A 17,417-nucleotide genomic window follows, 5' to 3' on the forward strand; every position below is an offset into this window, starting at 1 on the left:
CAGTGTTTTCATAATCATAATGTCTTATAATGTTAAAATGAAATTTATTTTAAAAAATAAAACCTTTCTAGCTGAAAAATTAGAGTAAATGATTACAAGTTACAACTGCAAGAGGAAAATTAACATCAGGGAAAAAAAGAACAAGTCTGCCTGAACATCACAAAATTAACACCTATTCCATTAAAGCTTGCTGTAAGAAAAGGCTCCTACCTTTCTCTTGATTACTGATGAGAACTTGAAGAGCTATTGCAGCTTCCACTTTCACAGGCATTTCCCTATCATCTATCAGACACCTTCTCGTGAGTTCTAAGGCTGTCTGGAGATTCTGGTCACTTTTAAATTTAACTTCACAGAAATAATGAAGAACCCAGCAAGCCTGAAAAAAAACAGTGAAGAAATTCAGAGTTGCAAAAGCTACAAAGAGGATTGTATACCCATAACCTACAAAAATAATTGAATCTGAGGTGCAACTCCTGATGAATAAAGATACTGTAAGAGTTGTCAGGGATGAAGATGTCTGAGAGTGTGGAGGCTGGTCAGTGGGAGGCTGTCTTGCAGACATCACTAAACCAGTACTATGATCTCAGGTTCATCTTTGGCCACAGGTTTTGTGTGAGCAGTACAGTCTGTGTGCAAAACACACACAGACCCTACCACCAGCCACAGATGGGAAACTGTGCACACAGCGCTGCAGCCATTCCAGAACTACACATGTAAAAATGAGTACCCATCCCTGGAAAAGGTGTACAATTTATTATAGAAAAGGTGCAGAAAGGGAGCATCTGTGGGAAGGAAGAAGTTGCAGATTTCCGAATTCCTCAGTTGGAACAGTGTATCTCAGTAAAGGCCACACTTTCTTACCCGAGCTCTCATGTAACCCAGCTCACTGCTGAAGAGAGGGAACACATGATTCTGCAACATATATTCCATCTGATCCTTATAGATCTTTTTCTGTCAAAATATGAAAGGAAGCACATCAGTTTTAAACTTCATATAAACATGTATTTCTATCCCATTAAAAAAGTCACACATGATGAAGAGTGAAGAATGTGACAAACCCTCAGACTTTTCACTTATCCCTTTTTTAAGTCAATTATGGAACAATGATCTCCTATATTAGTAATTAAATTGGGTCCTACTAGGATTTTTAAAATTTTCAGTCACAATAGTGACACCTTTCTCCCCAGCCATTTTTTGACCCCAAGAGGCACCTTTCTGTTGGCAGCACATTGTCACCAAAAGGAAAAATGGTCAGGGAAAGTGCTTAGAGCTGTGGTCCAAATACAAGTCCATGCCATGCATGTATTTTGCTACCATTTTGACCAAGTAACATCTTTAATTTCATTTTATTTCCTCTCTTCTAGACACAAAACCCAGTCATTAAATAAACAGCCTCTCACTGGAAGCACTTTTTTCCTTTCTTCCACAAAAAGGGAATTTAATTAAGTGAAGCACAGAAATGGTGTAGTAATTCTCACCAGAAGCACAGAACTTAAAAAGGAACTTAATAACTGAACTTGAACATGACCTATAAAACTTCGGTAATTAAGTAATTAAGCTGACATTAAACCCAAAACAATTAAGTTCAACAGCTTAAAAAAAAACTGGCAGCAATTCAGAAACTTGTGAACTCTGGGCTATGTGCATTTCTTCTAAGGCACTATATGTTAGAAATACCATAGGAGGGGCAAAAAAAAAAGCATGAAAAGAACTACTAGATTTGTTCTGCTTACTTTTAGGAGAATTTCAGCCAAAGAACCAATCATATGTAAAGCACCATCCTTCTTGCGAGGATCAGCATTTGGCTCCGTGAGGATTTGATAACAAAAGCCCATTGTCTTCTGCAGGACCTAGATTACATGTAAGGTCAGTCACAGGATTCCAGTCAATCACCCAGGTACCATTCCCTGTGCTCTGAAATGCTACAATATCTAACAGCCTGCTGCAAGCCTGGAATGTGGGCAATGTTTTGTGTCTTTGTAATAAACACACAATATTCTGTCAAGAATGGGTCCTAGGGGAATTTGCAAATACAAAAAACCATAAATAGACCAGTGTAAAATAAATTTGGAATTTCAAATATGAGAGCAGAAAAATAAAACTTTTATTAACAGCTCTTTCAGCAAATAAACTGAATTTAGCTGGTGGTATTTCAGTATAATCCTTGAACAACTTACCTCTTTCCTTTTACTACACGATGTAAACAATAATGTCTGAGCAGCAGTTGTTGGAGAAATGAAGTCTTCAAATACATCTGTTAAATAACATTGTAACAATTATAATACCAGTCCTTTACTACAGTTCATGATTCTAATGTATTTAATATGAAAAAAGAGCACCCTTCAGGTGGTTATATTCCAAGATATTCCAAGACCAAAGAGTAACATGTGGTTGGATACATATGGGTTATATTTTTCATGATGACTGCCTCTACATGTCTAATTTGAAGTTCTCGGTCTCTTATTTTTAAGATAAATCTTTTTCAACAGTAGAAGCAGACACAACAGTCAAGTTTGGACATGGATGTTATTTGCTCTACAGGCCAGCACACAGAATTAATTGTGTTAAAAAATGCTCTGTTTCTCATTTCTCTGCAGAAGAGGATTATCAGAGCCTTGTGCAATACCTGTAGTGTTTACAGGTATGCCTCTGACCTGAGGGATAAAAACTCCCAAACACCTCAAGATTCCTTGTTCTAGCCACATAAATATTCCATGGTGAAGGGAAGAATTTGTTCAAGGAGTCTGAAGTATTTTTGTTTGTTCCCAACCTCAGAGGACTGAATGACAGATATAGAATAAACCCCAACTAAAGTAGCAGAGCACAGGAGGTGAAATGGGACAAGTCTGGAATGCCAGGCTTACTCCATAATGTGTCATTTACCACTGGGGTAAATCTGCTCTGAACTGCGCCATGGGTGAAATTCCCCAAGAAATCCCGGGCCTGAAATATTAGCTGTTTATGGCACAACCTCTAAATGACATTAAATTTATGTGGTTGTTGCTAGCAAGACCAGGACTGTTTGACAAATGAAATACTTTCACTCCTGTGCCACTGCTGACTGTTGTATCCTCTCTCCTTTCCACCAATACGTCCAACTTCTTCTATTTGGTTAATACACTGTGTTTCTCTCTTTTTTTTAAGATTAAATCCACCTGTTTTCACAAAAACACTCCATAAAATCCCATCCTTTGCGTGAAACCATTTTTTAACATGAGTAGATTTCAAAGGCTCACCAAATTTCATGCGGATATATTCATATGGATCTTCTTGCCAAAGCTCTTCATCAGCATCTGTATAGCACATCAATGGGAAAATAACATCTTGGATGATTCCCTGGAATAAAGAGATTGAAAGCAGGTTAGCACTACTAAATCAATCTCTGTATTCTGTCCTGTATTTTACAGATTTTCTCCATCCTGTCAGTAACATTCTAAAGCTATTTGGATTTAGAGTGGATTTATGTGGCACTTTACAAAGAAGCACATCTTTTGTGTTTAGGCAGAGTTACAACACAACACAAGATACTAGACTGGCTTTGGATAATGGCACGTGGAGATGATTTAATGCCATAAATTCAGCAGCTAACACCATCTCCAAATATGCTGTGTTAGATTGTAATCTTTAATAAATTAAAGCACAAAGGAGAGACAGCAATAAATTAGTGGCTTTGCTCATGTTTCAAGGTAACCTTCATTAAACTGGCTTAAACGCTTTCCACCAGCAATTTATAAGAAAAGTGCCTAAAATGTGAATTGTAGCAAGGCTGGAAACACTCTACAGTAGACTGACTAATGTACTCCTGAGTCATGTAAGTATTAAACCCCAAAAATGGCTTACTTGAATATGAGGTTTCAGATTCCTCCAGGTGACTGCATGAGACACTCCTTGATTGATGTAATTTAGTGTTTGCTGCAGAACTCTAGGAGCCATGTACTGCTTTTCCTTGTACTGATACAGCACCTTCAGCAACACCTAGAGAAATCAGATCTCATCAGTGTCTCATACTGAGCACAGCCCATTTTCACCACAATTCTACCCTCCCTCACCAGCCTACATAAGAACCCCTCAAAACTGAACAAAACCCCCATTTATTCATTAGGCTAAAATGAGTACTGACTAAGCCTTCTACCAAATGTCATTGTTAATTTTATAAGACAATTTGCAGCTCATACTGGGTGCTTGCACATCTTTTAAAAATACCATCCTTCAATAACACAAACCATACATGCTAAGTCACCACCAACACACCCCAGGGGGCTTTGCCCTCTGCCTCTGAGGTTTATTTTTCCATCTTCACTCTCTGGGGGCAGAAATTCCCACCCAGCCACTGGATCAGAACACTCTACGCTCACAGTCTGATCTGTGCCTGAGCTGCCTCACAGAGCTGTGAGCAACGTGTGTGTGTGGAGTGATCCACACACTCCACACACTCCAGTCACTCCCTTTGGCTTTCTGGCCTCAACTCTTCTGCAGTGGCATCCAGAACTCCTTCACAGGGATCCACCTGTGTTCAAGTCCATGGCTCTCCACAAATAAGGTCATGAAAAGGACATGGGACCATGACTAGTAATTAAATTACAGCTTACAGGAGAGGTTTGCACGGGTAATGCAAAGGGAATTCCCTGGAGCCCAATTCAGGTCAGTGGAAACACTGCACCTTCAGAAGCAGCATGACTAACTGGAGAGAAATGGCAAATTCCACTGCCAGGATTTCATTTCAGTCTTCACACAAAAGAAGCATTTTTTAAAAATCCCAACCCAAAGGAGCTGGAAAGATATTGATCAATCTGTAATACTATCAAAATAAAAATCTAGGGAAAACAAGATTCATCATTTTGAAAATGAATGCTGTTCATACCATTGATTACAGAAAGACTGAAGTGTTTTTCCCAAAGGAATTGCCTTGTACTTCAGTTTAAGGAGGATGAACTCATTCATCAAAACATTCACAGCTTTATAAACAGTTTTATGCTCTAGATGCTTTATCAAAGTTTGAACTGCTCATGTTTAAAAACCTTCAGGATTTAGAGAGAAATTACTTGGTACCAACACCTGAGTACAAGGTTTTGTGGCATCAGGCATTGAGTTAGGATAGAAAAGAAGAGAGCAAAAGATCAAACTTGCAGGGTTTTTTAGGACTATCCAAGAAGATGCATGTATTTTCATTATTCAGATGTAGTAGGTAAAGATATTAAAAATTAAGAAAATTTTTAAGAACTGCAGTGAGGAAAAAGAGCATGGACACTCTGGGGCAAATAAAATAAAATTCTGTGACAGTGCCAAGGAACTACAAGGCAGCACTGTCCAACCAGGGCTTAGTTCTGGCTCCAGAGAAGTGTCTTGAGCAAAACAGCTGCTAACACAAGGGATAAATTCAGGGTGTTCCAGTTAGGCAGCTCAGCCGGGTTTGGACAAACTAAGAAAGTTCAGCTGAAGTGAATGCTGAATGTACAGGATGTTTTTTTTGAGGGGGCTAATCAATGAGAAGTAATTATGACCATAATATTAGCAGTATATTTCAAGTTTATACTTGAACCACCTGTTGTCTTATGCCTTATATTTATCTATTACTCCTTTATTAAAAGGGTGCAAACACTTTGGAGAGTAGAGAGAACTCCATGAAACATTATCCAAATTTATATTCTTCAGTAATTCATAGATTTGTAATTTCTGTGAAGAAATCCTGCTCAAAAATCCTCCACAACATTTGTTTGGCAGATTCCATGTCCTGAGCAGAGGCCCAAGATCTATCTTCTGCAGAAAAATGGAGGGCAGGACCTTAACACAGTCTGTCTTCCTAAACAAGTTACATTATTGTTTAGGAACACCCTAAGCCTGCCAAATATTGTTTTTTTTAGCAGTTTTCTTTAAATACCTGAATTCTTAGGTGCTTCTAGCTGCAATAACAATAAGGATCAAAATTGATTCAAAGAGAATGTAAAGAAAAACGAGCATTTTGTCAAACTGTTAAAATTATCTTTTCAAAGACTGGCCATAGCCCTTTGTCAGAACTTGATTTTATCTTGGAAGTGCAAAGCAACCAGTAAGGCCCTAAAGAACATGCAATAATTATCTGTCTAATGTCCCCTAGAGGTGACAGGTGAGCACCTCAGCAAGCAAAGCTGACACCACTTCCCTGAGCAGAAGGTTGGGATATATTGCCTCACACTCCATGTGAAAAATGCTTTCCATACTTTGGCCAACCTTCAAAATGCATGGATTTATGAGACACTTTCTCTACATTTCCTCTTTAAAAGTCCTGTAATTCATTATAATTTCATTAGAAATTAAGAGAACTGAAACTGAACCAAGAACTGTTTGTCTGACTCAAAGGCTTTGAAGAAAACATTCTGCACTGTGAGATTTTCATAAATCAATAGTCTATTCTATATTTTATATATATTTATATTTTAATCACCTTAGAATAAAGGTATTTATAAACCAAATAGGAGATAATTTCATAAAAACATACCTGAAGTTTTTAATTAATCCAAAGATTATTTGCATACAGCAGACTGTAAAACACAGCAGAAGTGGCAAACCCAAAACAGGGAGATGAGTGGAAAGGGAGAATCAGAATTACCTGTCTCCTAAGAGAGCCTCTGCTTGATCAGGCTCTTGCAGAAGGCTGAAAATTTAGCATTTACAAATTTTAAGTAAAAATAACCTGTATCAGAGTTTAAAAGGTAGTTCAGAAGGCCAACTAAACCACATACACCCAATCTCTTTCAGAAAGGAAAAAAATTAGGTACCATTTGTCTGAAGCTCATCTGAGGGCTTGTAAGTGGAAAGAGGATTGTGATATGTGGCAAATTGCTAATTTCTTTATCAGTCTTTTCTTTTTTTTTAGCCCACAGACATCACTGCTTTGCATACCAATGTGAATAGGAGCAAGAAGCCTTTTCAGCAGATAATGAAATAAGCAACCAGTACTAACTCTAAACTTATCCTAGCACTCCCCCCACACTCAGTGTTTCTTACTTGCTGAACACCAACAGCGAAGGCCTTCAAGAAAACTTCAGCAAACTCATTGTACTCCTTGGAAACATTTCCAGGGCTTCCATACCTACAATTAGAAGCAAGTATGTAAACTCAAGGCTGCAGCAATATTACTGACTTGAATGTTTGCTTGGAGGTTTTTTGAAAATAATAATGGAAGAGAAAATACCTCTCAAAGAGCCTAGCTAAGATATGCAAAGCCCACTTCTTGCATTTCCACCAAGGCAACTCAGGTCTATCATCTTCATCAACTTGAAGGGTTTCCTTTGGGGGGGGTCGGGGGAAGAGACATTATTTACCAATTATTCACAAAGAGTTCAAATTATATGTATTTAGAACAACTACACAGTATATCTTGTTTTTAACCTGCCATTTGAACTTCTAGCTTAACAGAAGTATGAAGCAGAGCATATCTAAAAATAAATCTCATGAAATATGCCTAAATGATCAATAAATTTTTGAAACAAGAAGCCAAAATAAGCTTTGCTATAATTTAAAAATAGAACTTGCATACAAGCTACATATTTTTAAAATTTGTTTAGTCTCATTGAAACTCCCCATACAGCCTAATCTTTTTTATTTATTATTTTCTTGGCATCTGTAGAGAAAAAAGAACGCAGAAATTACATTCTAGTGAATGAAAAACACTTAAACTTAAAGACATAAATAGCCAAAAGCCACTTACAGCTGGTACATCCCTATCAACAACAGTCTTCAGGATTTCTATCCACTCAGCCAGGTTTTGCTGATTTATCAACTCCAGAGGTAATGTGTACTGGTTAATAAAAAGCAAAAAGAAATTATTTTTTACCTGCTTTATAATAAATTTATGTTACTTTTACAGTTCAAATATTTTAGCTTTCAAATCTTTCCTGATACAACAAAAGATAGAAATTTACCACAAAAACCAGGCTAAAGAACTCAACACCATCTAACCTATATCCTAAATATCCTCAAAGGTGCTAGAGGTCTTTGCTCCAATTCATTGTGCTTATGCAATGCTAAAATGCTACTTAAATGGATGTTACTCTACTTTCTGAAGCATTTAACAGCAGTTCCATTCCAAACTGCTATATTTACACTGGTAACTCTCTGTAGGCTGGCCTCCACAATCTGTCCTCAGAAAACTCATTTTCTAAGTGGTTTTCAGCAAACACCCTACCTTAGAGGATGGTATGTGTAACTTCTATCTAATGCCAACAAGAATAGCACTGCTCAAAAGTAAAAGCACAAGACAATCAGAAACTTGTGATTCATGGAGCTGAGTAGTAGAGAAAATGATTCAGCTGTAATCTAATACTGTAATATTTCTGTCATTCACTATTTTAAGGAAAAGCATAATGCTTTAAATTATTGTTCAAATATATACAATGTTTTTTTACCTGGACAAGGGCATAAAATATTTTGAAGATCTGTTTCTGGATGAGGACAGACTGGTCTGATGGATCATTCAGGAGCTGAATGAAGCTGTCCTTCAGGACTGGCAGAAAATGTTGCATTGCAGCTATCAAGGGACTCCGCTCCTCTGGTTTCTTGTACCTTTAGAGAAGAACAAAACCAGTTTTGTAGTTGTTGCAGGTGCCTTTAAATTGAAAAGCTCACCTTGCCCCAGTGTAGGCACAAGTAGGTTATATGACAGCTCATAACAACCTGTCACTTAAAAAGAACCCCCAGCCAGTTCCTGTGACAGAATGGGAAATAAAGCCATAGCCAGATGGTGTTACAGATAAGAAATACATTAACCAGAGTGCACAGTTTCTCAAAACATTTGCAGAAGCTACATTGCTTCACTGACACTGGATAAAGCAAACTGGGGAGCCTCTCACAGCCTCATGGCACTGATGGCTCTCACATCTCCCCATTTAATTTGCCCAAAGACAACAATCTGATAGAGAGGGTGGCATTCCAGGCTCTGGATTCCCTCCTGCTCTGGAGGGTGGGACAGACTCTAAGCAGGCAACCATCCCTGAAGTAAAACCTCACACCTTCTATGCTAGGGACAGCCCACCAGCTTGCCCATGCTGCAAACAAGGCTCCACTTCCCTTCTCCAACACTTGTAAATTCCTGAAAGGAAATGAAGCCACATTTTGAAATTTTTGCCCCAGATTTTAACTTATACACAAGAAACTCCTAACTGATTCAAGAGTTATCACAGCAGAGTAGGATCTTTTCTATACTGGTGATGACAATAACAAGGTAAAATATCATTTTGTGATTGTACATTTGTTTCTTGATTCAGCAATCAATACTTGTCAGACTCATGGACTCCTGTGGGAGATTTCTGGGTTACAGCTTGTACAGGTTTGTTTTTCAAACACATTTTTGTATTTTTCACTAATATTAAATATCAATACTCAGCTTCCTGAACAGTGGAAATTTTCAAAATATAACCAAAAAAAGACTACTCAGTCTGCTGCCAGATGGCATGTTCTGTAAGAACTACTACAAAATACTGAGCTCCAAAATCCTGTTCAATAGTACAGTCTTCATGCATTTTCTGAACCAGAAACCCAAACATTAAAATAAAATGTTGCTCAGGAAAATCCCGTTTCTAATTTTCACAAGAAAAACGCTAGAAAAAAATTACTATGCAAAGAGCAGCCATTTGATCTTGCTGTTTGAATTGGAAGGAAAAAAAAAGTGAAAAGCTCCAAAGATATTTATGTCCTGTGTTAAGGAAAAAAACCCGAAAACTTAAATATTCCTGCATCTCAGGCAGTAAAAACCTGATCAAAGTCATAACATCACACAGATTTGTGTCCCACTAAACTGACTGCAACACTGAAATGTGCACATTCCTACATGACTGGTGACATGAAACTCACCCTTGCTGACTCCACCAGAAAGCTGAGCAAGCAGGAGCAGCTCCTGGCCTCAGCTGAAGTGTTTGATCAGCTGAGACTACACACACACCTGGTGCCTTATCACACAGTGCACTCAGATCCCTAAACATGTATTTATTTCTATCATCAGAATTCACTTCTTCATTTACAGCTCCCAGATCTCTGCAGCATATCTGGTTAAAGATCTTTAAGCTGAAAATCAAGTGAGAAATTTTTTGTTTTCCTTTCCTACCAGGACTTACAATTTCCAGCCACTAAGAAAACTCCCACTTGGGATTACAAAGATTTTTATGGCATTCCTGTAAAAGTATTTTTGAGAAACTGACATTCACTGTTTTACACTGACTGACGTAAAAATCATTGAATTAGATGGAATTTTTTCCATGCAACATTTTAAATCAAGAACCTGAAACAGAAATGTTATGCATTCCAATGCTTTGAGAGAGTAAGGTGTGGATCCCATCAGTTCCTACCACAATTCCCTAACTCCAGGATTGTCCTTTTCTCTGATCACCCAAGTGATCATACCAAAGTCAGTTAACTAATTCAGAGCTCCCAACATTCCAGATTTCACACTTTGAAACCTTTGTACCTTTTTACTGTCATAAAGTACTACAGTACCAATTGTTTAGAAGTTTAAACCTGATTTAAATAATAATCATGCAAAACTCATGATTTTGAGCAGACTTTCTTACTGCTATCAATCAATAAAAAACAACTACCACACTAAGGTTTTAAAACACCCTTTTTTTCTGAATTCAAACTTCTAATGAAGGCAGTTTTTGTCATTTTTAGTTGAGAAGATACATGAGCCAGCATCTGCACAGCAAGTAACCAAGAATACTTTCTAAGATTACATTTCCATCACCTTTGTGCAGTCCCATAAACAATTCTACATGGTTACAACATACACAGTACAAAAAATAGACACCAATATATTAATGTTGTTGGTTTATATGGAGAAAGAACTTACTCATAGTTTTTCACAAGTTGATAAAGACAGAGAAGAATTCCAAGCCAACAAGCACTATTGTCAGACTGGAGATAAAATCCAATTTTCTCCACAACTGCAGTCCAGCGACTTGGATAATCATACTTGATAATGTGGTGAATGCAAGTCGTAAGCTGCACTCTGGAAATCAAAAGCACAACAACTTAAAAAGTTACTACTATTATTTTAATAATATTCTTGTAGTGTTGAGGCAACAGATACTGTCCATACTTAGACTTCCTTTTAGTTTAGAAGGTTTCGGTTCTGTAGTTTCTGCTTAATATTCTACAAATTTCTACATGCTACACAAGCTGAAAACGGTTTTTCCATCCAGATTAATTCTATGTTTAGGATACACAGTGTGTGACAATGATGCTTAGCACGTGGGTGATCTTGGCAGGGGGAAAATATAAAAAGAAAGAAAGCCAAGAGTCAGAATCCAGAGGCAATTGACACAGAGGCTGCAAGTGTGCACCTGATCAGCTCAGGAGAGTGGATGATGGCTTCTACAATGTTCTCACGGATGCAGTGCCTGTCCTCCTCTGGGATGGAGTACGGTGGGATCTCCCCAGGAGCACTTTCACGGTCCGGCCAATACTGGGTTATCATATTTTTCAAGTAGATAACCCCTGTGAAACAAAGTGCCAAATCAGCTGGCAGCCATTCAAAGCACAAAACAAACACATCTTGCAAACAAATATTTTTTAGAACAAAACTGATCAAAATTACAAAATCATTGTCCGTTCCTAAGTAGGAGAATCAAAATACATAAACCATGCAAGTTATTAACCCAATAATTTACTTAACTGATACTCTTTCACCCACTTAATATAAAAATACTACAGGTATTGCTTTTAGCTGTGATTCAGGTAAGTAGCTGTGGAACTATTTAGCAACACACTTCTGAAAAATCCATTATAATGATTTTCTCAATATTTTCATTAAAACTGAAAAAAAAAGCTGATCAATACTAATGACAACCTAAAAAAAAAAATCTAAGTTAGTGATCCAGGAATGAATGCTAGAGAAACAGAGCTCCTTTATACCCAGGTTATGGGCTACAGCAATTTGTAGCAATCAGGCTCCTGGAACAAGCCCTGCATTTACCATTTGACAACCAAATCCAAGATGCTGTGTGGCAGAATATAAATCACAGCACTTGGAAAAGTACTTACAACATGCAACAGGTAATCTAAAATGGCAAACTGGTAACAAAGTTACTGTTAATCTAATTTCACATAAAAGTCCATAAAGCAACTTCTCTTCCTAAATTTCATATGCACCTTTTGAAGATTCAGAGGTGAAAGTGTCTGCAGAGGTCAAGAAACACTCAGCAGATTATTACAGGACTGAAGTAATGAGACTTCAGCAAGCCCTCAGAGAGATTTATCAATAATTGCTTTGCAAACACACCCTGTTTGTGAGCTGGGCCTTGAATGAGCCATCCTCGCTCTCCATGGGATGCTTTGGGTTTAACTGGCTTACATGGAGGAGGGTGGAACTTCACAGGTTTTCTTCAAACTTCTTTCTGCACGTGACACTTGTAGGGCAGTGTAAGTGTTTTTGAGTCATCATTTGAACAGTACCCCCAAGCAGTAGAATAAACTGCAAGCTAAGTTTAGGCTACAGCTTAGAGTAGTTTACTACACAGAAGGTCCATATAAGCAGTCCAGACCACACCCTCCCGACCAGTCAGAAAACCCACTGCAGTATTGCACTAAAAACCTCTATCAAGTACTTAGAGCAGCTTTAAGGTGATGTTTGGAGCTGTCAATAATCAACATCCAATTTTACTGATGGCTCATGTGCAAATATGCAGGGTTCCAAAAGACATAATCTGTTTTCTTCCACTTAGTAAGTTTAGAAACCTAAGTGCTCCCAGTACAAGTTTAAATGACCTCCTTGGACCAAGTGCACCAGCATCATAAACTATTCTGCTTCTCCCAGGAATGTTCACTAGAGATAAAGGGGAAGAACCATTCAAGAGCCAGACACACCTTTTCTTTCTGTCTTCCTTCCTGGTGCCAGATAAAAGCTTGTGATGACTGTAATGTGAGCAACTCCCAACTTCTGAGTGCTTGACCTTAAAACCATTAGAATTCTTTAACAGTATCTGCATGTGTACTTGTGTGTATGCACCATTTCACATACAATGAAATACAAAAATATTTGAAAACTTGCCTGCCTGTCTCACTGGTAAATCCAGTTGCTCGGACATAGTGATCTGAAGCAGAGTTGAAACAAAGTTCACTGACTTATGAGCCTATAGAGAAGGGAAAAAAAAAAGAGTTAAGTTTCAGAATACTTCCATTACGTTTTACAATATCTTTATAATGATGTAATGCAATCAATAGAATAGCAGCAATTCAGCCAGTTGCACAGGAGTCAGCTAATCAGCCAGAGCATTCCAAAGTTTTGTGCTCACTGTATTTTGAAGACAGCAAGGGTGAGGAAAAACCCTACTGTTGAAGGTAACAGCTGAAGAAATCACTGAAAAGGAATCAGCCTTCCACAGTCACCAAATATGTTCCCCATTCAGAACAAACACTTGAAGCAAGAGCACCTGAACAGCCCAAAAAACTCAAGCACAGCAAGTTCACAGTGACCTTCAGCAAGGTATGAGATAATGAGATAATAAGCTAAGAAAAAGATGGAAACTATGTTTTAAAACTAAGTCCAAGTCCTACTTCATCCTTCTGAAAAATCAATTTCAGGGGACCACTGATGCACTACTGCAGCAGCTGTCCAGAGAGCCACACCACAGCTAAGAGCAGCAGGGAGATCCAAATGGAGACACATCTGCACAGGAACAACTTCCCAAGGATGTGCAGGAGTTCCACTTAGAAAACAAAAATGCTTTTTCTTACCATAATGAGAACTGTCACTGATACCTTAGGGACTGTATTGCATTTTCAATGAGGAAACAAACCTTAGCATTACTATAACACCCTTTACCCATCTTTCCCAAGCATCAAGAACTCCAGACAATAAATTAATTTTGCTGGGGAAAGTGAGTTGCAATCCTTAAAATCTACCTCTGCTTTTCTTAACTGAAACCCAACATAATTTTCCTTGAGGTCAAGAGTCCATGGATATGAGTTACAGTGGGAAATCCCTCTTTTATGCATGGGAAAAAAACTCACAAGGGAGGCCAAGTCCTGGGACACTTATCCACAAAGGCTGTGGGACCTCATCCTTGGAGATACTCTGTTGGACAAGTCCTGATCTGCCTCATCCCACGTCCAAACAGCTTTGCTTTTCTGCTTTATCTTCACTTACATGCCAATGTTGTTCCCTATGTTCTCCTCAGTTCCCCAATCAAAGACAACTGCATAGACCCATATATTTTAACCTGCTGAACTCTTAGGAAAATACTTCTTACCCACTTGTTACTTTCAAAACCATTGAAATTACACACACTATTGATGAAAACCAAATGGCTGCCTCAGATACTGCAGCAGCTCCATATTCTTCCATTCCTTTAGTATGACCAAAAACTCTTCTGACAGAATGAAATGATGACAGGATGCCTCCTAAGTGTGTCATGCTGCTCAGCTCACTCCTACAGTACTAGAATGTTCTCTTCAACCTTTATTTTCCCAAGCAAGTATCTCCAATAGGTTCCAGTATAAACAAGTGTGAAAGGGACAGCCTGGGACATGACATTGGTACTCAGATTTGGTTAGTGCAGCTTGTTGTCTACACCCTGTTCTTTAAAACAGATTTGAAATGAAGGACAAACTTCACTTAAGAATCTGCCCAAAATGTTAAAACACTGTTGTACACATTCATCCTGTGCACTAAAACTCTCCAGGCTCCAGAAGCACCTGGTCCCACTGAAATGTTTATTTACAGAGTGTAGTTGGATGAACTGAGAGTAAATGACACTGCAATATGAGCACATGTCCTGCTGACCCATGTCCCTCTGATATTCCTCAAGTCCTCAAGAAGCAAAACCATTTTCAAACTAAAAGAAAAAAAAAAAAGGCAATTGTCTTCAACTGCCAAGTAATGGCTGAATAAATGAATTTAAAATAAAATGTACTAGTTGGGTTTGATTTCCCCACAGCTCCAGGCCCGTTAGGTTGCTGCTTTCCTTAAGGAACATTAATAGACAGGCAGAGTCCTGCAGCACATTCCCAATGACATCAGCCCCTAATTCAGCACAGCACTCAATTACACGCTCAACATTCATGGCAGAGGAAGTGCTCCTGTGTTTAACGTGGCCTGAACCTGAGGAAAGCTTTCAGTTTCCATAACCTTTAACTCACCTACAATAAGGTCATATTAGTCTGCATAAAATGGACTTCAAAGTGCTAACTAATGTCTTTCCACAAGGGCTATAAGCTTAACAGATACCTTTTCCATAGTGAAAATTTGCAATGTTTGCAAACTCAGAAGCATTTTATCCTATAATTTAAAAAATGAGGGATTACTTTCCCTTTGCCATCATAAATGACCACTATTCTTGGGGTAAAAACCATCCATTTCAGCAACAAATATGGAAATAATGTTTAAGAGCTACTAAGGAACCAATGGGAAAACCAAAAGAAATGAAATTTTAAAAATCTTATGTCATAAAAGAAAAAATAGACAGCAATGAACAAAAATGCCACACACTGAAATTTAATAAAATACCAAAGAATGCTTTTTTATTTACAAAGATAGCATTGAGCCTGTGCCTACAGCAGGCTACAGAAGCTCCCCAGAAATACCAATTCTATTAGTATGTGGGATTAATATATTTTCACTGGGTTCTTTGAACTACAGGAAACTTTAGGGGACAAAACTGAAACATCTACACCATTATCTGTTTGGTTTTTTAAAAATCTTACAAGTATCATCCTTATTAGCATCTGAAGCATCAGACTCCAACCAACCAGGAGGATGAGCTGCTTTATCACCTTTAGTGGCTCAAAGCAGATTCAGCCAAGATATAATCGGTGCTTTTAATACAAGTAAAATACCTTGTACTTGCCAATCAAAGCCTGCTCTTAATCCTCTTCGTTAAGACCTTCATTCACACAGAGCTACATTCACACCTCCGTGCATTCTCTGTGGAACGTAAAGGACTCCCAAACTCCTTCCCCAGGCACTGAGAGGAAGGTGATTGCAGAGAAACTGGGCTGCAGGGATGAGCAGGGACAGTCCCATGAAGACAAGGGTGTACAATGCTCAAATAAAACACCAGGTACTACAATCACCTCTCATTGCTCTGCTTCACCCTTAAAAAGAGCATCCGGTGTTTTACTGGCACTTGGAGAAAAACAACTGAACCTAAAACAAGACACCACCATAGGTGCCTTTTGTATCCACAGCATTAAAAAATACTGGACCCACATCTCTTTCAGCTATTTCCATCTTTAATAATTTTTTGCCCCAAGAGGGCTGCCTCTCAGGACAACATGCTCCTCTTCACTGACTGCACTGCTAAAAAAACAACCAGACTAAAAACCACACCTATTTTAGGTTCAGTTTTGAACTAAAATCGGGATTTCACAATGGTCACAGTCACATACGCTAAACTGCATGAAGAACAGAAAATTCAAGACTTTAAAGTTCTGACATTGATAAAGTTTTTACTTTTATTCTCTTGCTCCTTGTTAACATGTACCATTTAGAAATAAACATTACATTTAGAGAACTACAGTATTATTTCAAAAATAGTTCTGTCACACAAGTCAGTTTTCCAGCACTTAACTCAGCATTTCAAGAAAAACAAAACCAAAACTCATCTCAAATCCTTCCCCCTCACAAAAGGTCCAACAAGCCATGTCACTGGTATGACTTTGCTGTCTAAGAGCCAAAGAATTCGGGGACTTTTCCCAAGAGCAATCTTTGCTATGCAGCCTGGCCAGCTGAGGAATGTGTTCTATCAGACCGCAAGCCTTGCACCACTGTCTGTTAACACCACTCACTGCCCCAGAACACACAATCCTTTTGCACACTGCAGGTTTTCCTAGCAGGCTTGCTTTGTTAGACATGTGCTATAAGACTTTTGAGAAAAGTGTCACACCAGAGCTGCAGAGTCCAAAAGAGGAAAGAAGTTCAAAGTTAACACTGAAGAGACCAGCTCATGGCATGTGAACTATGAACAGTTAATTACAACGTGGAAAAACACTTTTCCTCCAGTAATGATACTCGCTGCAGTAACTTAAACTAATCTTTAATGCTGGAATATTCATCTCTCACACAAAATCTTAAAACCAAGTTTCATCTTGGGTAAAAAGACCTCCATGCATTCTTTTCAGGCATCAGGAAGCTGCCATACCATAACAAACACACTACAATAGGAACCTCCTTTACTGCTGCCCAAAAAAGCAGAACAGATGAGCAACACTTACTAAATGCTGCTGAACTGGAACCCCAGGTTATTTATATAGCTATTCAAAGTAGCACAAGTGAATAAAGACTAACATTTTAAAAATAAAGTAGATAAAAAAAAAGAACAGAATTCAATGCTTCTCCTCCATTCATGTTTTGGGGAAAAAAATCTACATGCAATTTTTGATCTGGGCCATGGCAGGACAGGGTGCACGTAACTATTACACTGAGATGAAACTGTTTTCTTACAGAAAGG

At 38.2% G+C, this 17,417-nt stretch overlaps 1 protein-coding gene and 1 non-coding gene across 2 annotated transcripts in view; both read right to left on the reverse strand.

The window, feature by feature from the left end:
• Positions 1–17,417, reverse strand: part of IPO7 (importin 7) — a 33,471-nt gene that overhangs the window by 11,719 nt on the left and 4,335 nt on the right. The window contains exons 2-14 of the mRNA XM_059473488.1: positions 13,019–13,100; positions 11,313–11,466; positions 10,820–10,978; positions 8,385–8,541; positions 7,688–7,777; positions 7,172–7,266; positions 6,985–7,069; positions 3,841–3,975; positions 3,237–3,336; positions 2,178–2,254; positions 1,734–1,850; positions 862–951; positions 211–376 (exon numbers count right to left, since the gene is read on the reverse strand). Of these exons, the coding sequence (XP_059329471.1) occupies positions 211–376; positions 862–951; positions 1,734–1,850; positions 2,178–2,254; positions 3,237–3,336; positions 3,841–3,975; positions 6,985–7,069; positions 7,172–7,266; positions 7,688–7,777; positions 8,385–8,541; positions 10,820–10,978; positions 11,313–11,466; positions 13,019–13,100 (1,507 nt within the window). The remainder of the gene's footprint in view (positions 1–210; positions 377–861; positions 952–1,733; positions 1,851–2,177; positions 2,255–3,236; positions 3,337–3,840; positions 3,976–6,984; positions 7,070–7,171; positions 7,267–7,687; positions 7,778–8,384; positions 8,542–10,819; positions 10,979–11,312; positions 11,467–13,018; positions 13,101–17,417) is intronic.
• Positions 512–692, reverse strand: LOC132075234 (small nucleolar RNA SNORA23). Its single transcript, XR_009418747.1, has one exon. It is a non-coding gene; the product is annotated as a small nucleolar RNA SNORA23 (small nucleolar RNA).

This window comes from Ammospiza nelsoni, chromosome 6 (assembly GCF_027579445.1).
Source record: "Ammospiza nelsoni isolate bAmmNel1 chromosome 6, bAmmNel1.pri, whole genome shotgun sequence".
NCBI classification, from domain to species: Eukaryota; Metazoa; Chordata; class Aves; order Passeriformes; family Passerellidae; genus Ammospiza; species Ammospiza nelsoni.